The following is a 26,384-nucleotide window of genomic DNA, read 5'->3' as shown; positions in this document are numbered from 1 at the left end:
AAATTACCTTGACTAACCTATACACCACAGATTGACTCGGTACCCCCTGTATATAGCCTCTTTATTGTTATTTTGTGTGACTTTTTATTACATTTTTTACTTTAGTTTATTTAGTAAATATTATCTTAAACTACATTGTTGGTAAGTAAGCATTTCACGGTAAGGTCTGATTTTGATTTGAATCGGCCATGCATTGTTAGGGCAAAAACCAACATCTCTACCCAGGGAGGGGGGCAGGACCGTGTTTGGGGGAAACCCTGATGTAAACTACTGTAGTTCTCTTCTCTATTATATAGTTTGGGTTTGGAAACATCTGAAACCTGGGGTATTGTGTAAACGAACCCCCCCCCACACACATACACAAGTTGGGTTGTAATTATTTTCCATTTTACAGGTAAGGTAACTGTCACCAAGTCGGTTAGGCTTTTCACCATACAAACTGGGCTGTTCTGTTGATATTGTAAACCCACTGGGTTTATAGGAGTGTGCCTGCCAGTTGAACAATGCAACAATGACCTCATTACATTTTACATTTTAGTCATTTAGCACACTCTTATCCAGGGTGACTCAGTTAGTGCATTCATCTTAAGATAGCTAGGTGGGACAATCACATATTACAGGTATAGAATGTATATTTTTCCTCAATAAAGTAGATATTTTTATCTAAATGTCCTCATAAAGGAGTAGCCTAGCCTAGTATGATTCTTGCCCTATGAAGTCTACAGGAAAGTGTCACTATGATAGCACCCACCTTGGTCTCTTTTGGTGCCAATAGTATCCAGCTGCAGCTGACACTCACARATCCTATAGGCCTATGTCCCTGTCAGTGTGCATCACATTGTATCCATGACAGAAAAGCCCCTTCTGTAAAAAAAATCTCTAAATCAGCAGCAGGACATCCATCCCTGCAGCAATGCTGTCTGTCTTTGACCAGATGGATATCACTGAAATGATTTGAGAGGCTAAACTCTCACAGCTAGGAAAAGACAGACAGACATTAAATGCCATGACAAACAATGAGTGGCAGCGTAATCTTCCAACACCATCTACGGTGTACTCTATGCCTTAGATTGTAATGGTAATCGGCACACAAATATACACAGTAGCTGAAAAAAGTGCGGAGAAGGATGTTGCATAAATTGGAATGATTTATTCCGTCACTCCTAATTTGAAAGCATGGACAAAATTGCTCTGAAGATAATTTGACATAAATGTGAAATATATATGCTTTATTTTCAATCAAGACTTTAAAATGGCACATAACGTCAGGGTTTGTGAAGATTGACACAAATCGAAAACCTTGTGCAGAAAACCTTCTGATTAGTTCTTTAATTTATATAAAAATGTAAGTACTTATTTTGACTCTCAAATTACATATATTTATGATTCAAAAAATTAGTTCAAGAAATGAATGCCTGTGTTCAAAGCAGGTCATTGGACCCAACATTCTCATTCAGCAGGTAACAATTGCAACACTTTTCATTTTACAGGACCTTAAAACAGAAAATCACTGTATCAGTTTGTATTTACAAAGTGCAAGGAGGCATATACTACATATGGGGAATCATTTTCAGCCCTTATCACAAATAATCTTGAAACCAGAGATTGATTCGATAATACTCATTAAAGTTTAAATTCCCTAAACTGAAACTGTGCCAAAGCAATACAGTACATCTCCACTGAGAATACAAAGGACTGTCAAAAGGCAGATGTTATGGTTCAATGATAGACCTTGTGTAAATGTGATAACATTCCCTCATTGGATGAGGAACAGTATCAAGATGCACCGTTTAGTGGGAGCTAATATGCTTATTTTATAACACTGGTAGTTGACATGTACAGTATCACAACTGAAAAGTGTTGATAGTCAAATGCGTTTTGGCTGAAATTTGATGGTACAGCGTCAGATTTCACCCTTCTGTAGAGGGTGTTCAGTCAATAGAGGTAATATTAATTTGGCAACACTTAGCTATACACCAATAGAAAAAACAACAAAATGTGTCAATTGTGCAAATAATACCTGTTTGCTAGTTTACGTGTTCTAGGTGATGATTATGACTGTTTCTTCTATCCTCTGACCCAGAGAATGACTACTCATTTTAAATACGTAAACAATGTATTTAAACCACGTCTCAATACAAAAAACACATTATAGACTGTGCAGTGTTTGGGGCCTTCATGGGGTCCTTCTGCGGGAGGTGGGGAGGGCATACATCTATTCTACATCTATACATCTACATTTTTTGTTTTTTTGTAGTGGCGGTGCACCCCTGCTAAATGCATATAGGGCAAACACTAGTGTGACTATGACCCACTGGAGGATGTAAGGTGAGGTGATTCATAGCAGTTATCTAAATGTCCACCAGACTTTCTTTGACAAGAGAGCCGTCAGTCAACAGTCCTCAGAGAGACACCAGGCACATCAAAGCACTTTTTAACTCTCATCTGATGAAATGTGTGTTTACACTGTTATAATGTGTTTTAAACGGTTTACAAAGAGTTATCAATAACTCTCAATGTACACCAGAATCCTCTCTCCTCAAAAAGGCACAGTAATATTCATCATCACGATGCACCTCGTGAACAAAATCAAAGATACCCATAAACAAAAAAATAATGCAGTGGTGAACAGTTGAAATAATACAGTCATTTATGTAAATTCTCTGTAGGGTTTCACCGTAGTGAAAGACAACCAGACATACTGAAGTAGTCTATCTGTACTATGGCTCCAGGCCCTGGTCTCTGGCTGCAGCTTTTGGAGCAGATTGCATTAAAGAGTCTGTAACTGCGGTCGGCTGGAGTCTTTAAACCAGGTTGTACTCCTTCACATTGCATTAAAGAGTCTGTAACTGCGGTCGGCTGGAGTCTTTAAACCAGGTTGTACTCCGTAAAATTCAGCTGGATTCTTTAATCCAGGTTGTACTACTTCAGATTCAGCTGGAGCCTTTAAACCAGGTTGTACTACTTCAGATTCAGCTGGAGCCTTTAAACCAGGTTGTACTCCTTCAGATTCAGTTGTAGAATGAAGTCCTTGACGGCGGCAAAGACAAATCGAATGTTCTCCGTGTCAGTGGCACAGGTGAAGTGCGAGTAGATTTTATCGCAATCTGGATTCAGGTCCACAAACATCTTCAAGATGAATTCTCTTCCTGCCTGTGGGTCCCGCTGGGGCCCTGCGAGGAGGAGATATGATTAGTTATATGATTCATGAAATAATGGCACATCAGTTAATTTAACTCTTATATCAATTTAAACCAATATATTAAATATTGTTTCATTTCTGGTTAAATGAACAAGGTATTGACCCAGCAGGACTGAGAGGGAGGGTGTTTGAAAGTGTACTGCCCACCGATTGTCTTAACTGGAACTGTGTGTCTTTGTGGTTTGAACATTGATTGTTTGTGAATCGCCTTCGGTGGCCACAGGAACCAAGAGGTTACAAATTGCACCGCCAAGGATCGATTACAGGCCATAAGGGTCAAGGTCTTGTAAATGGTGTTAGACGGCTGCATCATATACATACAATAGTTTATTTATGATGTGCATTGTATTTATATGGTTTATTTAGGGTGTTTTTATCTATAAAGTATACTGGTAATATGATACAGGGCCAGCGCAAGCACAGTTTTTAAATGGGTTTTATAGTAAAGACATGTAATTTAACTGTAAAAATATATTAACGTGTAATGTGGCATGAACACAACCAGTCATGATGTTTTCATCTGATTGCCAAACAAATCACTTTAAAAAAGTAGGTAACCTTCACACTTTTGTCCAAAATAATTCCAGCATCTGAACAGTGCATCTGAACAGTTCACCCGCCAACTTTCTCAAGTGGCTGAAACTCTCTCACTGGAGAAAGCATCTGAGCGAGCGAAACAGCATCTAAGCGAAACAGCCCACCTCTGTCTTACTAGATGTAGCCAATGTACTGTATCTGGCGCTGTCTGACCCCCAATAAAGTATGACATGCTACTCCTTCATGGGGGGAGTCAAGTGCAAGTGCTGGTTCATTTGTTACCGTGCATTCAGAAAGTACACAGACCCCTTGATCAACAATGCAGTTCAAGAAAGAGTTAAGAAAATATTTACCAAATAAACGAAAGTAAAAAATTATAAAAAGTAACAAAATAACGAGTCTGATTTAAAAAAATGTAACTAGGCAAGTCAATTGAGAACAAACTCTTATTTACAATGACGGCCTACACCGGCCAAACCCGGACGATGCTGGGCCAATTGTGCGCAGCCCTATGGGACTCCCAATAACGGCCGGTTGTGATACAGCCTAGATTCAAACCAGGGTGTCTGTAGTGACGCCTCTAGCACTGAGATGCAGTGCCTTAGACCGCTGCGTCACTCGGGAGTCCCCAAATCATGTCCAATCAATTGAATTTACCACAGGTGGACTCCAATACATTTTTAGAAACATCTCAAGGATGATCAATGGAAACAGAATGCACCTGAGCTCAATTTTCGAGCCTCATAGCAAAGGGTCTGAATACTTAAGTAAATAAGGTATTTCTGTTTTTTATTTCTAATACATTTTCAAAAAATTCAGAAAACCTGTTTTCTCTTTGTCATTATAGCGTGTTATTGTGTGTAGATTGACGAGGGAAAATGTTTATTTAATACAGCTTAGAAGAAGGCTGTAATGTAACAAAATGTGGAAAAAATCAAGGGGTCTGAATACTTTCCGAATGCACTGTATATACAGTGGGGAGAACAAGTATTTGATACACTGCCGATTTTGCAGGTTTTCCTACTTACAAAGCATGTAGAGGTCTGTAATTTTTATCATAGGTACACTTCAACTGTGAGAGACGGAATCTCTCAAAATCCAGAAAATCACATTGTATGATTTTTAAGTAATTAATTTTCATTTTATTGCATGACATAAGTATTTGATACGTCAGAAAAGCAGAACTTAATATTTGGTACAGAAACCCTTGTTTGCAATTACAGAGATCATACGTTTCCTGTAATTCTTGACCAGGTTTGCACACACTGCAGCAGGGATTTTGGCCCACTCCTCCATACAGACCTTCTCCAGATCCTTCAGGTTTCAGGGCTGTCGTCGGGCATCGCGACTTTCAGCTCCCTCCAAAGTTTTTCTATTGGGTTCAGGTCTGGAGACTGGGTAGGACACCAGGACCTTGAGTGCTTCTTACGGAGCCACTCCTTAGTTGCCCTGGCTGTGTTTCGGTCGTTGTCATGCGGAAGACCAGCCACGACCCATCTTCAATGCTCTTACTGAGGGAGAGGGTGTTGGCCAAGATTCTCGCGATACATGCCCCATCCATCCTCCCTTAATCGGTGCAGTCGTCCTGTCCCCTTTGCAGAAAGCATCCCCAAAGATGATGTTTCCACCTCCATGCTTCACGTTTGGTGTTCTTGGGTTGTACTCTCCTTCTTCTTCCTCCACCGGCGAGTGGATTTAGACCAAAAAGCTCTATTTTTGTCTCATCAGACCACATGACTTCTCCGATTCCTCCTCTGGATCATCCAGATGGTCATTGGCAAACTTCAGACGGGCTGGACATGCGCTGGCTTGAGAGGGGGGACCTTGCGTGCGCTGCAGGATTTAATCCATGACGGCGTAGTGTGTTACTAATGGTTTTCTTTGAGACTGTGGTCCAGCTCTCTTCAGGTCATTGACCAGGTCTGCGCGGTAGTTCTGGGCTGATCCCTCCCTTCCTCATGATCATTGATGCCCCACGGTGAGATCTTGCATGGGCCCCAGACAGGGTGATTGACCGTCATCTAATGCTTCCCTTTTCTAATAATTGCGCCAAAAGTTGTTGCCTTCTCACCAAGCTGCTTGCCTATTGTCCTGTAGCCATTCCAGCCGTGTGCAGGTCTACAATTTTTGCCCTGATGTCCTTACACAGCTCTCTGGTCTTGCATTGTGGAGAGGTTGAGTCTTTTTATTGAGTGTGTGGACAGGTGTCTTTATACAGGTAACGAGTTCAAACAGGTGCAGTTAATACAGGTAATGAGTGGAGAACAGGAGGGCTTCTTAAAGAAATAACAGGTCTGTGAGAGCCGGAATTCTTACTGTTGGTAGGTGATTAATACTTATGTCATGCAATAAAATGCAATATTATTTAAAATCATACAATGTGATTTTCTGGATTTTTGTTTAGATTCCTTCTCTCACAGTTGAAGTGTACCTATGATAAAAATTACGAACCCTACATGCTTTGTAAGTAGGAAAACCTGCAAAATGTCAGTGTATCAAATACTTGTTCTCCCACTGTATAAAAATTGTACTTTTTTATCTAATGTCTCATAAAGGGTAGCTAGCCTAGCCTAGTGATTCTGACCTATGAAGTCTACAGGAAAGTGTCATTGATAGCACCACCCTGGTCTTTTTTGTGCAATAGTATACGCTGCAGCTGACACTCACATATCCTATAGCCTATGTCCCTGTCAGTGTGCCACATTGTATCGTAGCAGAAAAGCCCCTTCTGTAATATTGCAATTAGGGTTAGTCCTTGTCAAGGGCACATCGGCAGATTTTCACTTAGTCAGTTCAGGGATTTGAACCAGCAACATTTTGGTTTCTGGCCAACGCTCTTACCACTAGGCTTCACATACTGAGACAGGGGTGCTATTTGGCCGCCTTTCCTTCCAGTTCTCTGCTGTCATGACTGGAACGAACTGCAAAAATCACTGAAGCTGGAGACCATTTCCTTCACAGCTTTAGCCGTGTTAGAGCAGCTCACAGATCACTGCACCTGTACATAGCCCATCTGTAAACAGCCCATCCAACTACCTCATCCCCATACTGTATTTATTTATTTATCTTGCTCCTTTGCACCCCAGTATCTCTACTTGCACATTAATCTTCTGCACATCTACCATTCCAGTGTCTAATTGCTATATTGTAATTACTTCGCTACCATGGCCTATTTATTGCCTTACCTTACCTCATTTGCACTCAGTGTATATAGATTTTTCTTTTTTCTACTGTATTATTGACTGTATGTTTGTTTATTCCATGTGTAACTGTGTTGTTGTATGTGTCGAACTGCTGTGCTTTATCTTGGCCAGGTCGCAGTTGTAAATGAGAACTTGTTCTCAACTAGCCTACCTGGTTAAATAAAGGTGAAATTAAAACAAAACTGTAATTTTTTTTTGCTGAGATTGATGCGTCTTTCGGCGTGCATCTCGGCCAAATAAATGATCAGTATATCAATATGTTATTTGGACTGGCAATGAGGTACGGTATGGCGGACCAGGCCCACTAAGGCCTGCCCATAATGCCGGCTCTGACACGATAACTGAATGCTAATCCATTTTGCATGGGTAGTTTATGATCACATTTAGCTGGTCCGTGTAAATTGAGCTCGTCTTTTTTTCATTAAATCCATGAAAAAAAGGAGTTCTTACCATCATATTCAGGGAAGTAATCCACCAGATGTGAGAACAAAATTTTCTCTTGCATTAAGTCAATCTTATTCAAGAATAGAATGATTGAGGAATCTTTAAACCACGGGTAGGTTATTATTGTCCTGAACAATGCTTTGCTTTCCTCCATTCGATTCTGTGGAAAGTAAAAAAAACACACAATGTTAAAGAGACAACCTGTATTTGCCCTTCTTTTTTTTCTAACTCCATGTTCGTAAATTCAATCTGGAGTGCCAGAGTGCGCTCAGAATGCGCTCTGGGCGTTCGTAAATTCACAGAGTTTCGCTCTTGGGGAGTCCGCTCTGGCTGAGGAGTAGGGTTGATCCAACCGCTCTGATATGGATCCAGATTCCTACCAAAAGGTTAAACGTACGTATCGTTAGTATCCTAAGAAAATCCAATACGTAAATTGTTAGGATCGTAAGAAAAGCTATGCTTGAAACATGAACGTAAGCGTGAAATTGAATCTGTTGTTAGGTTCTTATTTTTCAGAGTAAATAACTCACAGACACTTGAGAAGCTTGACCAAGTTTAATTCTTCCCAAAGGGTCGACACAGCTGTATTCAGACAAAAAAACATTTCTCACCATCACATTTATATATATATATATATATATATATATATATACACACTCGTATATATACTCCACTTTAGACACCCCTCTTTCTCTCCAATCCTTACATCTTATGGTTCGACAGGAAGAGGGTAACAGGATACTAAAACCATTATTTCTCCCTTCAGGGGATCTGACCTGACATCCTGACCTCAACCCCTCCTTCGCCTAATCCACAGATGTCCTCTTGTATCACCTATTGCACTCCCGTGACTCTCTCCCGTCCACCCAGCACATTCCACAGCCACTGTCTTTCTCCAGATCTCACTCCTTTATATACTATGCGTCTGATCTATCATGTCTTTAATATCTCAATGGTCAAAGTTTAGCCCGAATCCAACACTGTGAACATTCAAAAACCATGTTACGATTACGGACTAACATTTTAGGTTTTGCACTACTGCACTATTTTAGCACTACTGGGTGCACTACTGGGTGATCTGAAAAGTCATAGTCAATCGATCAATAATATAATAATACTTTTAGCAGCAAAAAAAATATTTCATTTACAATCTGTAGAAACTATGGAAAACTTTTGTGAAACAGCACAGTTTAAAAATATATGGCAAATAGTAAAGAAATATAAGGGAGGGGTTGAGTGGAGACATAAGAAAAGTGTTGAAAGGGGATAGAATGCAGTCGGACCATCAGATAATTGGCTTATACATTACTCTTACTGAATTTCCACGTAGGCGAGGATATTGGAAATTTAATCAAAGCCTATTGGATGATAACTTGTTTTTAAATAGGACAGAGGAATTTATAACTGCATTTTTTTGACATAACATAGGTACAGCAAATATGATTTTCCTTTAGAGGCCACGCAATTCAGTATTCATCTCTAAAAAGCAATTTTGGTCAAAGGTGTCCATACTAACAAAGGAAATAGAAGATCTAACAGAACAGATAGCAATAAAAACTGTACCATAGAGGCTCAGAATAAGTTAGAGGAAAAACAAAAAGATATGGAGGATCTTATTCAACAAAGATCAAGTGTAATATAATATATTAGAGTGTCTAGTTTGAACACAGACACTGGACAGAGGTAAATGTTGTATTTATTTTTAGGGGTAGATCAGTTTTAATATTGCATATGGATTGTAGCTTCCATCAATGTAATTGTCTGCATCACTTCCAATTATACAGTGGGGAGAACAAGTATTTGATACACTGCCGATTTTGCAGGTTTTCCTACTTACAAAGCATGTAGAGGTCTGTAATTTTTATCATAGGTACACTTCAACTGTGAGAGATGGAATCTAAAACAAAAATCCAGAAAATCACATTGTATGATTTTTAAATAATTAATTTGCATTTTATTGCATACATAAGTATTTATTCACCTACCAACCAGTAAGATTCCGGCTCTCACAGACCTGTTAGTTTTTCTTTAAGAAGCCCTCCTGTTCTCCACTCATTACCTGTATTAACTGCACCTGTTTGAACTCGTTACCTGTATAAAAGACACCTGTCCACACACTCAATCAAACAGATTCCAACCTCTCCACAATGGCCAAGACCAGAGAGCTGTGTAAGGACATCAGGGATAAAATTGTAGACCTGCACAAGTGGGATGGGCTACAGGACAATAGGCAAGCAGCTTGGTGAGAAGGAAACAACTGTTGGCGAATTATTAGAAAATGGAAGAAGTTCAAGATGACGGTCAATCACCCTCGGTCTGGGGCTCCATGCAAGATTTCACCTCGTGGGGCATCAATGATCATGAGAAAGGTGAGGGATCAGCCCAGAACTACACGGCAGGACCTGGTCAATGACCTGAAGAGAGCTGGGACCACAGTCTCAAAGAAAACCATTGTAACACACTACGCCGTCATGGATTAAAATCCTGCAGCGCACGAAAGGTCCCCCTGCTTAAGCCAGTGCATGTCCAGGCCTGTCTGAAGTTTGCCAATGACCATCTGGATGATCCAGAGGAGGAATGGGAGAAGATCATGTGGTCTGATGAGACAAAAATAGAGCTTTTTGGTCTAACTCCACTCACCGTGTTGGAGGAAGAAGAAGTATGAGTACAACCCCAAGAACACCATCCCAACCGTGAAGCATGGAGGTGGAAACATCATTCTTTGGGGATGCTTTTCTGCAAAGGGGACAGGACGACTGCACCGTATTGAGGGGAGGATGGATGGGGCCATGTATCGCGAGATCTTGGCCAACAACTCCTTCCCTCAGTAAGAGCATTGAAGATGGGTCGTGGCTGGGTCTTCCAGCATGACAACGACACGAAGCACACAGCCATGGCAACTAAGGAGTGGCTCCGTAGAAAGCATCTCAAGGTCCTGGAGTGGCCTAGCCAGTCTCCAGACCTGAACCCAATAGAAAATCTTTGGAGGGAGCTGAAAGTCCGTATTGCCCAGCGACAGCCCCGAAACCTGAGGATCTGGAGAAGATCTGTAGGGAGGAGTGGGCCAAATCCCTGCTGCAGTGGTGCAAACCTAGTCAAGAACTACAGGAAACGTATGATCCTGTAATTGCAAACAAAGGTTTCTGTACCAAATATTAAGTTCTGCTTTTCTGATGTATCAAATACTTATGTCATGCAATAAAATGCAAATTAATTACTTAAAATCATACAATGTGATTTTCTGGATTTTTGTTTTAGATTCCGTCTCTCATAGTTGAAGTGTACCTATGATAAAAATTACAGACCTCTACATGCTTTGTAGTAGGAAAACCTGCAAAATCGGCAGTGTATCAAATACTTGTTCTCCCCACTGTATATATATATAGACTTAGTGTGGAGTCATTAAAACACGTTTTTCAACCACTCCACAAATTTCTTGTTAACATACTATAGTTTTGGCAAGTCGGTTAGGACAGCTACTTTGTGCATGACACAAGTAATATTTCCAACAATTGTTTACAGACAGATTATTTCACTTATAATTCACTGTATCACAATTCCAGTGAGTCAGAAGTTTACATACACTAAATTGACTGTGCTTTTAAACAGCTTGGAAAATCCAGAAAATGATGTCATGGCTTTAGAAGCTTCTGATAGGCTAATTCACATCATTTGAGTCAATTGGAGGTGTACCTGTGGAACGTACTTTGGTGCGAAAAGTGGAAATCAATCCCAGAACAGCAAAGGACCTTGTGAAGATGCTGGAGGAAACAGGTACAAAACATAACCTGAAAGGCCGCTCAGCAAGGAAGAAGCCACTGCTCCAAAACCGCCATAAAAAAGCCAGACTACGGTTTGCAACTGCACATGGGGACAAAGATCGTACTTTTTGGAGAAATGTCCTCTGGTCTGATCAAACAAAAATATAACTGTTTGGCCAAAATGACTATCGTTATGTTTGGAGGAAAAAGGGGGACGCTTGCAAGCCGAAGAACACCATCCCAATCGAAGCACGGGGGTGGCAGCATCATGTTTGGGGGGTGCTTTGCTGCAGGAGGGACTGGTGCACTTCAAAATAGATGGCATCATAAGAAAGGAAAATTATGTGGATATATTGAAGCAACATCTCAAGACATCAGTCAGGAAGTTAAAGCTTGGTCACAAATGGTTCTTCCAAATGGACAATGACCACAAGCATACTTCCAAAGTTGTGGCAAAATGGCTTAAGGACAACAAAGTCAAGGTATTGGAGTGGCCATCACAAAGCCCTGACTTCAATCCCATAGAAAATGTGTGGGCAGAACTGAAAAAGTGTGTCCGAGCAAGGAGGCCTACAAACCTGACTCAGTTACACCAGCTCTGTTCAGGAGGAATGGGCCAAAATTCACCCAACTTATTGTGGGAAGCTTGTGGAAGGCTACCCGAAACATTTGACCCAAGTTAAACAATTTAAAGGCAATGCTACCAAATACTAATTGAGTGTATGTAAACTTCTGACCCACTGGGAATGTGATGAAAGAAATAAAAGCTTAAATAAATCATTCTCTCTACTATTACTCTGATATTTCACATTCTTAAAATAAAGTGGTGACCTAAGACAGGGAATTTTTACTGGGATTAAATGTCAGGAATTGTGAAGAACTAAGCTTAAATGTATTTGGCTAAGGTATATGTAAACTTCTGACTTCAACTGTAGATAATACCTTTGATACAGTGGAAGCAATACAAGATTATAATATTTACAGAAAAGACAAATGCCAGTGGTGGAAGTGATGCGGTTTTATTCAGAACCACATTCCTGTAAAGCTTAAAGAGGATATCATGTAAAATACCATTGGAAGTAATATGGCTACAGGTTCATCTGCCTCACCTAAAGCCCATTCTTGTGGGACGCTGCTATAAACCACCAAGTGCTAACAGTCAGTATCTGGATAGCATGTGTGAAATGCTTGATAATGTACAGTTGCAAGAAAAAGTATGTGAACCCTTTGGAATTACTTGGATTTCCACATAAATTGGTAAAAACATGTGAACTGATCTTCCTCTAAGTCACAACAATAGACAAACACAGTGTGCTTTAACTAATAACACACAAATTATTGTATTTTCCCTGTCTATATTGAATACATAATTTAAACACTCACAGTGTAGGTTGGAAAAAGTATGTGAACCCCTAGGCTAATGACTTCTCCAAAAGATAATTGAAGTCAGATGTCAGCTAACCTGGAGTCCAATCAATGAGACGAGATTCGAGATGTTGGTTAGAGCAGCCCAGTCAGAGTCCTGATCTCAACCCGATTGAGATGCTGTGGCATGACCTTGAGAGCGGTTCACACCAGACATCCCAAGAATATTGCTGAACTGAAACAGTTTTGTAAAAGAGGAATGGTCCAAAATTCCTCCTGACTGTTGTACAGGTCTGATCCGCAACTACAGAAAACGTTTGGTTGAGGTTATTGCAGCCAAAGGAGGGTCAACCAGTTATTAAATCCAAGGGTTCACAGTTTTTCCACCCTGTACTGTGAATGTTTACACGGTGTGTTCAATAAAGATAGGAAACGTATACTTGTTTGTGTGTTATTACTTTAAGCAGACTGTGTTTGTCTATTGTTCATGACCAACTTATGCAGAAATCCAGGTAATTCCTAAGGGTTCACATACCTTTTCTTGCCACTGTATGTGAAATCAACAGAGAGGTATATTTTCTGGGTGATTCATATATTGACCAGCTTTCATCAAGCTGCCCACTCAAGAAAAAGCTTAAAACTGATTTAGGTTATCAGTCAACCTACCAGGGTAGTTAAAAACAGCATAGGAATGAAATAATCAACATGTACTGATCAGATCTTTACTAATGCTGCAGGAATTAGCTTGAAAGCAGTATCCAGATCCYTCAGATGTGGTGATTACAATATAGTAGCCATATCTAGGAAAACCAAAGTTCCAAAGGATGGGCCTAATATAGTGTATAAGAGGTCATACAATAAGTTTTGTAGTGATTCCTATGTTATTGATGTAAAGAATATATGTTGGTCTGTGGTGTGTAATGAGGAGCAAACAGACACTGCACTTGACACATTTATGAAATTGCTTATTCCAGTTGCTAATAAGCATGCACCKWTTAAGAAAATGATTGTAAAAACTGTTAAATCCCGGTGGATTGATGAGGAATTTAAAAAGTTATGGCTGAGAGGGATGAGGCAAAAGGAATGGCAAATAAGTCTGGCTGCACAACCGATTGGTAAACTTATTCCAAATTGAGAAATCATGTGACTAAACTGAATAAAAAGAAGAAGAAACTACACTATAAAACAAAGATGAATGATAGTAAAAAGCTTTGGAGCGCCTTAAATTAAAATCTGGGAAACAAGGCAAACTCTGCTCCATCATTCATTGAATCAGATGGCTCATTCATAACAAAACTCACTGATATTGCCAACTACTTTAATTATTTTTTCATTGGCAAGATTGGCAAGATTAGCATGACATGCCAACAACAAATGCTGACACTACACATCCAAGTATTTCTGACCAAATAATGAAAGACAAGCATTGTAATTTTAAATTCCGTAAAGTTAGTGTGGAAGAGGTGAAAAAATTATTGTTGTCTATCAACAATGACAAGCCACCGGGATCTGACAACTTGGATGGAAAATTACTGAGGATAATAGCGGACGATATTTCCACTCCTATTTGCTATATTTTCAATTTAAGCCTACTAGAATGTGTGTACCCCCAGGCTTGGAGGGAAGCAAAAGTCATTCCGCTACTTAAGAACATTAAAGCCCCCTTTACTGGCTCAAATAGTCGACCAATCAGCCTGTTACCAACCCGTAGTAAACTTTTGGAAAAAATTGTGTTTGACTAGATACAATGCTATTTTACAGTAAACAAATTGACAACAAACTTTCAGCATGCTTTTAGAGAAGGACATTCAACAAGCACAGCACTTACACAAATGACTTATGATTGGCTGAGAGACATTTATGATAAAAACATTGTGGGGGCTGTTTTGTTAGACTTCACTGCGGATTTTGACATTATCAATCATAGTGTAACGGGCTTCCTCCTTCTCCTCATCCGAAGAGGAGTAGCAGGGATTTGACCAAAATGCAGCGGGTTGTGAATACATATTGATTTAATAGACAAAACGGAAAAACACGACAAACACTTGAATAATTACAAAACAAATAAACGAATGTAGACAGACCTGGACACGAACTTACATACAACGTGAAGAACGCATGAACCAGGAAAACAGACTACATAAAACGAACMAACTAACAAAAACCGMAACAGTCCCGTGTGGCGTAACATACAGACACTGACACAGGAGACAATCACCCACAAACAAACAGTGAGAACAACCTACCTTAATATGACTCTCAATTAGAGGAAAACGCAAAACACCTGCCTCTAATTAAGAGCCATACCAGGCAACCCAAAACCAACATAGAAACAGCAAACATAGACTGCCCACCCAAAACTCACGCCCTGACCATCACACACATACAAAACAACAGAAAACAGGTCAGGAACGTGACACATAGTCTGCTGCTGGCAAGACTTGTGTTATGGCTTTACACCCCATGCTACATTGTGGATAAAGAATGACCTGTCTAACAGAACACAGACGGTGTTCTTTAATGGAAGCCTCTCCGACATAATCCAGGTAGAATCAGGAATTCACCAAGGCAGCTGTCTAGGCCCATTACTTTTTTTCAATCTTTACTAATGAATTGCCACTGGCTTTGAGGAAAACCTTTGAGGAAAGCCAGAGTGTCTATGTATGCGGATGACTCAACACTATACATGTCAGCTACTACTGCGACTGAAATTACTGCTACACTTAACAAAGTGTTGCAGTTAGTTTCAGAGTGGGTGGCAAGGAATAAGTTAGTCCTAAATATTTATGAACTAAAAGCATTGTATTTGGAACAAAATCATTCACTAAACCCTAAACCTTAACTAAATCTTGTAATAAATAATGTGGCAATTGAGCAAGTTGAAGTGACTAAACTGCTTGGAGTTACCCTGGATTGTAAACTATCATGGTGAAAACATATTGATACAACAGTATCAATGGGGAGAAGTATGTCCATGATAAGGCGCTGCTCTACCTTCTTGACAGCACTATCAACAAGGCAGGTCCTACAGGCCCTAGTTTTGTTGCGCCTGGACTACTGTTCAGTCATGTGGTCAGGTGCCACAAAAAAGGAAAATTACAATTGGTTCAGAACAGGGCAGCACGGCTGGCCCTTGGATATACACAGAGAGCTAATATTAATAATATGCATGTCAATCTCTCCTGGCTCAAAGTGGAGGAGAGATTGACTTCATCACTGCTTGTATTTATGAGAGGTGTTGACACGTTGAATGCACGAACTGTCTTTTTGAACTACTTGGGCACAGCTCAGACACCCATGCATATCCCACAATACATGCCACAAGAGGTCTCTTCACAGTCCCCAAGTCCAGAACAGACTATGGAAGGCGCACAGTACCACATTAAGCTGACTACATGGAACTCTATTCCATATCAAGTAACTCATTCAAGCAGTAAAATTAGATTTAAAAAACTGATAAAAAAAACACCTGATGGAACATGCACATGCACACACACACACACACACGATAACATACTTACTATACACACACGGACACATGGATTTGGTACTGTATATATGTGGTAGTGGTGAAGTAGGGGACTGAGAGCACACAGTCTGTGAATGTATTGTAATGTTTATAAAATCGTATAAACTGCCTTCATTTTGCTGGACCCAAGGAAGAGCTGCCTTGGCAGCAGCTAATGGGGATCCATAATAAATACAAATACAAATATTGAAGCTGATCTACCCTCTAAAAAACATTTTTTGAACAGATCTTGTTTTGCAATTCTGACATACAATAATACCTTTCAGAGTTTTGGCAATTTCATCTCACCCCCKAAAAAAACGTACACCAAACAGCCTGTAAGGAGTGCTACCCAAACAAGCATAACACAGTATAAAAACAACGGCAGTCAGGGAGACCGGAAAGACGTATCCTGCACGTCTTCAAGTTAAAAGTCTCCATTCTCTATTACACCTCAGTTGAGTTTACTTCACATTTACGTAGATAATGTAATGGATTTGTTTGCCAGCGTGAGTCTAGATAATACTAGCTGTATTATGCCTACAACAGTAAAGTTTCAGTCCGCTAGGTGTATCTCTACAGCATGGGCATATCTCTGGGTGACGTGGACATCCCCATGCATACACCGTATCAAAGTATGACTAATTCAATATTGCACCATCCCATTTTCTGGACTCTGTCTGCAATCATAACCAGTAGTATCTACCAGGAATAATGAAACGTAGAACAAGAATAGATGCTTGGTGAATCTATGAATTATGTATGACCACTGGAGTTTTTGCCACTCAAAATCTTGCTAAAGCATATTCTGTAGAAGGGGTTAATATACATTTAAAATAATTGGACATGATTTATATGAATCGGGTCATGAACATACAGTTCACTCGGAAAGTATTCAGACCCCTTAATTTTTTCCACGTTACAGCCTTATTCTAAAATGGATTAACTCGTTTTCCTCCCTCATCAATCTCAACACAATACACTATGAAGACAAAGCAGAATCAGGTTTTTAGACATTTTTGCAACGCCATAAAAATGAAATATCACATTTACATAAGTATTCAGACCCTTTTAACTAGTACTTTGTTGAAACATCTTTGTCAGCGATTACAGCCTCAAGTCTTCTTGGGTATGACGCTACAAGCTTGGCATATGCCTTTATTTGGGGAGTTTCTCCCATTCTTCTCTGCAGATCCTCTCAAGCTCTGTCAGGTTGGATGGGGAGCGTCGTTGCACAGCTATTTTCAGGTCTCTCCAGAGATGTTCGATCGAGTTCAAGTCCGGGCTCTGGCTGGGCCACTCAAGGACATTCAGAGACTTGTCCCAAAGCCACTCATGCGTTGTCTTGGCTATGTGCTTAGGGTCATTGTCCTGTTGGAAGGTGAACCTTCACCCCAGTCTGAGGTCCTGAGCACTCTGGAGCTGGTTTTCATCAAGGATCTCTCTGTACTTTGCTCCGTTCTTCTTTCCCTCGATCCTGACTAGTCTCCCAGTCCCTGCCACTGAAAAACATCCCCACAGCATGATGCTGCCAGCACCATGCTTTACGTAGGGATGGTATTGGCCATTTTAGAATAAGGCTGTAACGTAACAAAATGTGGAAAAAGTGAAGGGGTCTGAATACTTCCCGACTGCACTGTATGTACTTTGAAATGAACATGGGAGAGGTTAAACGTAGGCTAAGTCTGGCATAAGCTTATTCCTACACTTTACAATAACTCTGTTGCAATGGTTTTAGGTAGTCTCCTTATAGTCTATTCCCTCCATCACAACACTGCTGCCCAGTTGAAGAGCTTGTGATCTCCATGCAGCACCACGCACCTTCAGAAAAGCACCGCTAAGCCTCAGAAGATGCCCTTCTGGAGGCATTCAGCCATAGAGTCATTATACCCTAATGTAGGCCTATATGCCTACTAGCCAAATAAATTACAGAGCATGCATGATGGGTAGCACTCGTCATTCCAACATATTTGAACATTTAATTCATCCTTCATTCATTTCAGTCAGTCAGTATGTCATCCATTCAGTAATTTGTCTGAGTTGCAATAGGAACTAAATCAAAGAGAATAGAACAGTCTTTTCCGTTTGTTTATTAAAATCCATGTGTATTCAAAATTATCTCAATTCTCCAAAGTTCTTTACCCTATCACTTTAATAATTAAATGTTTAATTTAGGCCTATAAAAATAGGCATTCAACTTGTAGGCATTGCAATTTAGGCTACCATTTTGGGTACTGGTGTCTTGCAGAATAATGTTAGAACTCTATTTGTGTTTTATAACTGTTTATATTATAAGGCTCCCCTTAAAAAGAGACCCTAGCTCACAGGCCTCTAAATATAACCTCTAAATACATTTTCAACAAAATAGTTGAAGAAGCACGAATAGGCTATAGATAGTCTTGACCATTTGGGACTCCTTGGCTATTTCGCTCTGGACAGGTTATAGCAAAAACTTTATTTATTGATATGGATATAACCTCTGTGTGATGGGGTTGTGCAATGCAAATGGCTATAACAAGCCTACATGCAGAGTGGAATTCACAAATACAACACTCAAAATGCCTAATATAAGGCCTACAGTCCGTGCTCCCAAATACTGGAAAAAGTGTGATTCATTAGGTTACATGATCACCACAATATCCCCACGAGGCTATACAAATAAATTATGCAATTATATGGCTATTAAATAACACACAACAGCATGGCATATTTATATAGTGGAATAGGCCTAGCATAAATCATATATACTCTTTATTTTGCATCTCAGGCGGTTATTCTAGACAAGGCTCTTCTGTGTCTTTATCACAAGTCATTTGCTGAAGGCCCAAGCCTATACTACGCCATCTACTGATATAACGTTGTTATTGAATGCAGTTCTAAAACAAACTCTAGACTTTTATTTTGGAAATGAAACCGGAAGCTGCAAACCCTAACGTCTGGGCTAAAGTTGCTTGATTGACTAGCTACATTCGGTTCATGTCCTTTGCAGATGCCACATTACTGACAAAAGTTTGTACCCATAAAAAATATTTGTAACTGAGTAAAGGGAGACGTAAAGTAAAATTTGAACGTGTAAATGTTAAATCACAGTCGTAACACGTTTACAGATCTATTTTAACGTTTACGTTTCCTTTTTCACGCATGGCTTTTCTTATGATCCTAACGATACATACGTTCAACCTTTTGGCAGGTATCTGGCTCCATATTCTGACCTCACAACAGCAGTCAAGCATCCAAGCTAACTGGGTAATGTTGGCTAGCTTACTAGCTACTTCCAGACACAAATGAGAGAACACCTCACTCTGACCATTTACTCGCCCTAGCAGAGCTGGTTAGGCTGTTTTCATGTTACCCAGAGTGTTGGTGACTGTCGCTGTGCTGCTGGACCCAGTGTTCTACACAGTCAGTGTGGACGATTACTTTGCAGTGATTGTGCATGATGCAAATACTGTAGAAAAAACAGCCCTTGTGTTTGTTCCAAGAATCATTACAGTGACTGAAGGGCTCCCCCTGCAGGTGAACACTAAGCACAACCCCTGAGCTGGTCAAAGTCCAGTTCAAATGTAGCATGTGCGTTACAAAACAAATGTGAGTGTTCCTATTAAAACTTTGGGAGCATTCAAACAGTGTGTGGGGTATTCTCCTTCTTTTTCTCTGAGAACACGTAGCCTGGTCCCAGATCTGTACGTGCATTTAGCCAACTCCTACGACTATAGGAGTTGTCATACAACAATAATCAGAGGGTTTGGCTAAAGTACAGATCTGGGCGCAGGCGAAGTCTAACTCCAACCCTATGACGGAGTGTGAATGGATATCAGCTGAGGCAGACAGGCGTTGGGCTCCGGGAAAATCTGGGTCATCTTCACATAACTGGTTTGGGCTGATTCAACATTTAGCGCTGGAACAATGTGCCTCTGTGTTGGGATTGACTAGGTGATTATCTCTCTCGTGGATCCTCTACTCCACTAGCAGAGATCCAGTCATACAGAGATAGCAACAGGGAGAGAGTTTGGCCAACTTTCTAGTACAATGCCATGTATCTCTGCCTCTAGCATTCAATCAATCCATTCATAAGTTCAAGCAGCTCAGTTAGGTAGCTCGGTTTAGAATTGTCAATATTCAGCGGATTGTCATTGGTCAGTATTGTCCAGGAGGCGCCAACATGGCTGCCGTGGATTTTAAGAGCACCATGTCCTCTAAGAGCACCATCATGCTTTGGACTGTTGAAAGCGCAATGACCAAACTCACCTCATTGTCAGATTCTACCAGGACCTGGTCATATTCACTGAGAGCCACCAGGAACATGATGGAGGTGACATTCTCAAAGCAGTGGATCCATTTCCGCCTCTCGGACCTCTGGCCACCTACATCCACCATCCTGAGAACACCAGCACAGCACCATGAGGTTTGAGGGCAACTCTCAACAGGCAGGTATAGAGAACACAGAGTTCTAATGGGTTATGATGAGTTATTACATTAACATCAATATGTACTGTACCGAAAAGCATGGAGATGGAGAAACATCAATTTGTATTTAAATAGTCTTTTAATACCAGTTACTTTTCTAGGATCATCTGATCAATTGTGTTCAGCAGACAGGGATGGAATAGTAGGCTATGTGGATGTTTACCTGAAGACCACACTCTGGAGGTCAAAGGGGTACTCTATGATGCCTGTGGTAGGGACCCTGACCCTGAGCACATCTTGCTGGGTCGGCACATAAGATGACTCAGCTATACGGTCCAGTGCATTCAAGTAGCTGAAAGGGCATGAGAGAAATGGGGTTATTTATTATTATTATTATTATCATCGTGTTAACAGTTCTGTTACTCATTAGATCACTTCTCAGAAAAACACAGAAGTCATAAGATACAGATCTTTCCCCCGACCATAACAATAGCAATCAATTTGGCCATTGGATCGCGTTATTGTACCTGAATCTGCACAGCCTTTTATGCCTGAGATGTAACTGGCATTGGACACAGTGGAAACTATTTGGGAAGAGTGTGGGGAGTAGTCACTGGTCTGTGTCCACTCACTATTTGGCAGTCTAAACTAGAGTTTTGGTATTGGTTTACTCACTATTTGGCAGAGTCTGAGAGCTGGTATTCCCTCTTCCTATCGTAGCATTCCTGGATCCCTGAGTCATTCCATAGACTCTTAATGGCGTCAACGTACGGATTTGTAAACATTGTGACCTTCTCTACGTCCACTTCAATGACAATATTTGCATGGCCCTGAAATAGGAGAGAGAAAGAGAAGGGGAAAGAGATCATTACATAAGAGACCTATAGAGGCATTTGTCTGAGCGATCATGTTTATTGTAAATGGAAGCCAAAGGATTGTGTTAGCTTGGCCTCAGACCTATCTAGAATTTAAATGTGTGTTAGTGCGTGGCAGTTAGCACATAGCTGTGAGGTAGTGAATTTGTATGATTACTAGGCCCCATATGGTGGCTTTAAGGTAAGGGATAGAGAGCTATGTGATTAAGCAACGTCATTTTGTCTCTCTTGTGGCATATTGGTCCCAGGAGTTGCCCTACTTTACATGTGTGCCAACAGTCAACCACATGTGTACCTTTTACAAGACCTTCAGTCTGTCATCCTGCTCAGTAACTAATGTCATCATCAAATAGGCAGAAAGTAAACAAAGTTACAGATATCATAACGACATCACCTGATCCTTTACTACAATCCTCACTGAGCCTCAGAGACTGTAGAAACAAATAAAAGATCTGTACAAACATGGGCGTAGCCAGGTCCGGAGGTTTTTCTGACAATGAAAAGCTTCTAGCCTAGAGGCTATAACTAAAGCCCAGAGTTTTTCCAGAGTGGTGTCAAGGCCTGGAAAAACTCAAGTATATAAAACAAATTATGGTGCAAAAAAAAGAAATGTGTGTGTGCCAACACAAAATATTGGCAAAAAAACAGGCAAAGTTGGTATAAATGGAACAACAGAAGGGTCACCTGGTTGTCTTCACACTTATAAGGGATCTGAAGGGTCTCCATAGCGTGGATCATGGACTGCATGGCAGTGAAGATGTTCTGGTACACCAGCTTGGTGAAGCCTCGCTTGTCCTCCTCGGAGTAGCCCGTCCCATGGATGATCCTCATCTGCTTGATGAAGGTACTCTTCCCACTCTCACCAGTCCCTGGGGAGAAAAAGCTCAGAGATTAACTCCGTTTGACTTTTAAATTACCCACACAGTAGCCTGCCACTGCTGATGAAAGCCAATGCACATTTTAGGCTTATAATAGAGTGTCATTTTTATATTGTCAATTTGATGAACACATGAAATGTAGATTAAACTATTGCTGAGTTACCCAAACATTTTGATTGAAATACAATTTTTCACCTGCTACTGAAGAGTAGCACTTTGTTTTGGCCATGGAATGTTGATACAGCAGTTTCAGGGTGTGGTCTATTGTGTGTTGTATCTGTCACAGGAAAATATTTCTGATCTCCGAACCTAAATGGACAGTGATCCATGACAAGAATTGATTGATTTCTAAGAAATGTGGCCCCTATGCAATTAAACAACCTAACGTTTATAGTAGCAATGGTAACCCTTCCTTAGTCACCTAACAAACTACACGAGTCTGATTGCTGTCAACATTCTTTCCTTGAGTTATAACTTATTTTGCTCCCAGCAGGGTGACAGTTGTGAGCTGGATGTGTGAACTTAATAAATGATTCTACATATTTAAGTTATATAAACATCACAGAGTACCAAAGACATTACACTACAATAAACAAAACAGATTAGCCTGGTGGGAGGAGCTACATGAGGACAGGCTCGTTGTAATGGCTGGAATGGAATAGATGGAAATGAGTCAAACATGTGGTTTCCATATGTCTGATGTGTTTGATAACTTTCCAAATATTCCATTCCAGCCATTACAATGAACCCCTCCTCCTACAGCTCCTCCCACAAGCCTCTGAAACATTGTTTTCTTGGCAATATCTCAAATAAATTCAAATTGCCAGGCAATATGTTTTTTTTAATAGGCATGTGCATTGAAATAACAGATACAATGTACACTGATAGAGTCAGTATTATAATGAACATGTTTCAAATAATGATACAATGTCATATTAGTGCTTTGAGTGGTAATTAGAACTGTGATCGTTGGTTTACCGAGAAGCAACAGCTTAAACTCGCGACGCGAGTCTTTCTTGTCCCGGCGAAGCTGTCTTTCGATCTCGTCGTTGATCCGTCGAGCCTCCTTTCCCTCTTCGCTGAGGCAACAGGCCCCTACGGAGCCCAAAGTCATGACTCTCTTGATAAAACTTACTTTTTGGGTCGAGGAGGTAGGCCTATATTCCAAAGTGAAATAAAAAAAAAAWWAAAAAATTGTTATGGTGAAAAACATTGTCACTTTGTTAAATAAATGGTTATATTTAACTAAAATAAATGTCCTCCCTCAGCACTGACTGAATTCTCTATCTACAGTGCAATGCATAGCCTACACTCTAGAGTCCACAGTAAAAGCCAAGCGTAATAATGCGAATACAACTGATTGAACCTTTGGCAGAAACATAAATAGACCACTTGTTATTTTATATTTATGTAAACTACGGTTCCATTACGAAATGCAATAGGAGCCAATCCGTTGGGAGAATGAATAATGAAATACCAACATGTAAACAGAAAAGCAAATCTTTACCTCCAATAGTTGAACTCCGGGTGTGGTGAGTGAATATGGCGGACTTTTACTCCATATCACCATAAATTTATAAAAAACGAAATTCCATTATTCCACAGGAGTTACAAAAAATAATCCCATACCACAATATGTTCCTTTTGAATTTGTCTTCATTGAAGATGCATTGCTTAACGTTGTTATATTTTTTCTATTGTCCCCTTTGCTTGTCCCATCTGTAATTTCATTAGGTACAGAATACAGTGTACTCTGACTGGACCCTATGTTACCCTAGCAGCAAAAAGGCAAGGAGCCATAAAAATAAAAGTGCTCTACACAGTAAAACATTTTCTTCATATTCATCCACCCTTTTGTCATGCTTCTTCAACATCACTCATCCTTGCCTTTATTTACGTTTTTCTCTTCATCATTATTCTACATCTTAATAATTTTCACCAACATAAAAAGTGTGGGCCCATGAATGGGGTGTGTCGGACAGTTTCTCTCGATGTAGAGGACTCTTATTTTCACACAATTCTAGCCATTATTGCTGCCAGCTGCTGTCGTGTTGTGCTGGCGTAACTCAAGCCCCGAACCATGTGACGTTAGGAGAGGGTGTGTTTAGATGGGAAAGGATCATGAAGGCATGTCGCTCAATATGTTACATTGTAATGAAACAACTGTCCGGTGGCACATAAAAAGGGTGGGCAGTTCACTACTTAAATAAACACTTAACATATCTTGAATTGAAGAATATAGAGGCTAATTTAACAAATTTTAAATGTGTTATTACATGTTATTGACTACAGTATACCAAAAATTAGGAACACCACGGAGGGCCGAGTGTCTGCAGGTTTTCGCTCCTCCCCTGTACTTCATTGATAAATTAAGGTCACTAATTAGTAAGGAACTCCACTAACCTGATTGTCTCGGTCTTAATTTAAAGGAACAGTGGTGGAGAAAGTACACAATTGTCATACTTGAGTAAAAGTAAATATACCTTAATAGAAAATTACTCAAAACTTAAAGTAACACAGTAAAACACTACTTCAGTCAAAACAATTATTTGGTTTTAAATATACTTAAGTATCAAAAGTAAAAGGAAATGCAATACATAATTTAAAATTCCTTATATGAAACCAGACAGCATGATATAAAATAACACTTTAGTTAGCTAGGGGCACACACTCCAACACATAATTTACAAACAAAGCATTTTTCTTTAGTGAGTCCTCAGATCACCTCTTGATAAGTGACTGAATCTGACATTTTCCTGTCCTGCTAAGCATTTGAAATGTAGCAAGCACTTTTGGGTGTCAGGAAAATGTTTGGGTGTAAAAAGTACTTATTTTCGTTGGGAATGTAGTAGAGTAAATGTTGTCAAAGATATAAACGCGACATGTAAAGTGTTGGTCCCATGTTTCATTAGCTGAAATAAAAGGTCTCTGAAATTATCCATAAGCACAAAAAGCTTATTTCTCTCCAATTTTGTGCACAAATTTGTTTACATCCCTGTTAGTAAGAATTTCTCCTTTACCAAGATATTCCATCCACCTGACAGGTGTGGCATATCAAGAAACTGATTAAATAGCATGATCATTACACAGGTGCACCTTGTGCTAGGGACAATAAAAGGACACTAAAATGTGCAGTTTTGTCACACAACACGATGTCACAGATGTCTCAAGTTGAGGGAGCGTGCATGTGACAGGCTGACTGCAGGAATGTCCACCAGAGCTGTTTATATTTATTTAACAAGGCAAGTCAGTTAAGAACAAATTCTTATTTACAATGACGGCCTACCCCGGCCAAACCCTAACGACGCTGGGACAATCGCCCTATAGCACTCCCAATCACAGCCGGTGGTGATACAGCCTGGAATCAAACCAGGGTCCGTAGTGACAGCTATAGCACGGAGATGCAGTGCCTTAGACCGCTGCGCCACTCTGGAGCCCTGTTGCCAGATAATTTAATGTTCATTTCTCTACCAGAAGCCCCCTCCAACATTGTTTGAGAATTTGGCAGTAACTCCAAACAGCCACACAACCGCACACAACATGCCAGCCAAGAACCTACACATCTGGCTTCTACAGCTGCGGGATCGTCCAAACTCATTCTGATTGGCTGGGCCTGGCTCCCAAGTGGATGGACTTATGCGCTCCCAGGCCCACCCATGGCTGTGCCCCAACCATCATGTGAAATTCATAGACTAGGGCCTAATGAATGTATTTCAATTGACTGATTTCCTTATACGAACTCAGTAAAATCTTTGAAATTGTTGCATATATTTTAGTTCAGTAAAGCACAGATACCCCAAAAAWCTACTTATGCATTTTTTACTCCACTGGAAAGGAAAAACCAGCAGACACTAGGCCCTCCATGGAATAAGTTTGACAGTCTTGATCTACACTGATTGAAATGGATTTAACAGGTGACATCAATAAGGGATCATAGCATTCACCTGGATTCATCTGATCAGTCTGTCATGGAAAGAACAGGTGTGCTTAATGTTTTGTATACTCGGCGTATGTTAATACAGAACTCAGATGTCACATGAATCATAGCCTTACTAGTCAACTATGTAATACTCATGATGCATTACTTGTAGAAAATGCCATTTTATTTATCTCACCTAGGAAATATGGAAAAATAACACAAAACCTCCCCCCACATGTTTAGTAAAAGGTGGCACAGACTTTATTACTCAGACTTGCAGCAGAT

General features: G+C 40.2%; 1 protein-coding gene across 3 annotated transcripts; it reads right to left on the bottom strand.

The window, feature by feature from the left end:
• Nucleotides 1-1,130: 1,130 nt before the first annotated feature.
• On the bottom strand, nt 1,131-24,161 carry LOC111980819 (guanine nucleotide-binding protein G(q) subunit alpha). Of its 3 annotated transcripts, none has more exons than XM_024011823.2 (8): nt 23,688-24,161; nt 23,159-23,337; nt 21,987-22,171; nt 21,103-21,257; nt 20,651-20,779; nt 20,269-20,398; nt 7,393-7,546; nt 1,131-3,173 (listed from the first exon to the last, which is right to left on the bottom strand). In XM_024011823.2, the coding sequence occupies exons 2-8, from the start codon at nt 23,292-23,294 to the stop codon at nt 2,986-2,988; spliced, it is 1,077 nt and encodes a 358-aa protein (XP_023867591.1). In that variant the 5' UTR covers nt 23,295-23,337; nt 23,688-24,161; the 3' UTR covers nt 1,131-2,985. The 3 variants fall into 3 exon arrangements, with proteins under 3 accessions (XP_023867591.1, XP_070305648.1, XP_070305649.1); XM_070449548.1 differs by lacking the exons at nt 1,131-3,173; nt 7,393-7,546 and adding exons at nt 7,559-7,762; nt 7,917-7,968; XM_070449547.1 differs by lacking the exons at nt 1,131-3,173; nt 7,393-7,546 and adding an exon at nt 7,557-7,968.
• Nucleotides 24,162-26,384: the final 2,223 nt, after the last annotated feature.

Source organism: Salvelinus sp. IW2-2015, linkage group LG20 (assembly GCF_002910315.2).
Source record: "Salvelinus sp. IW2-2015 linkage group LG20, ASM291031v2, whole genome shotgun sequence".
Classification (NCBI taxonomy): domain Eukaryota; kingdom Metazoa; phylum Chordata; class Actinopteri; order Salmoniformes; family Salmonidae; genus Salvelinus; species Salvelinus sp. IW2-2015.
Note: the sequence above shows the minus strand (reverse complement) of the source record. Positions and strands in the feature narration are given on the sequence as shown.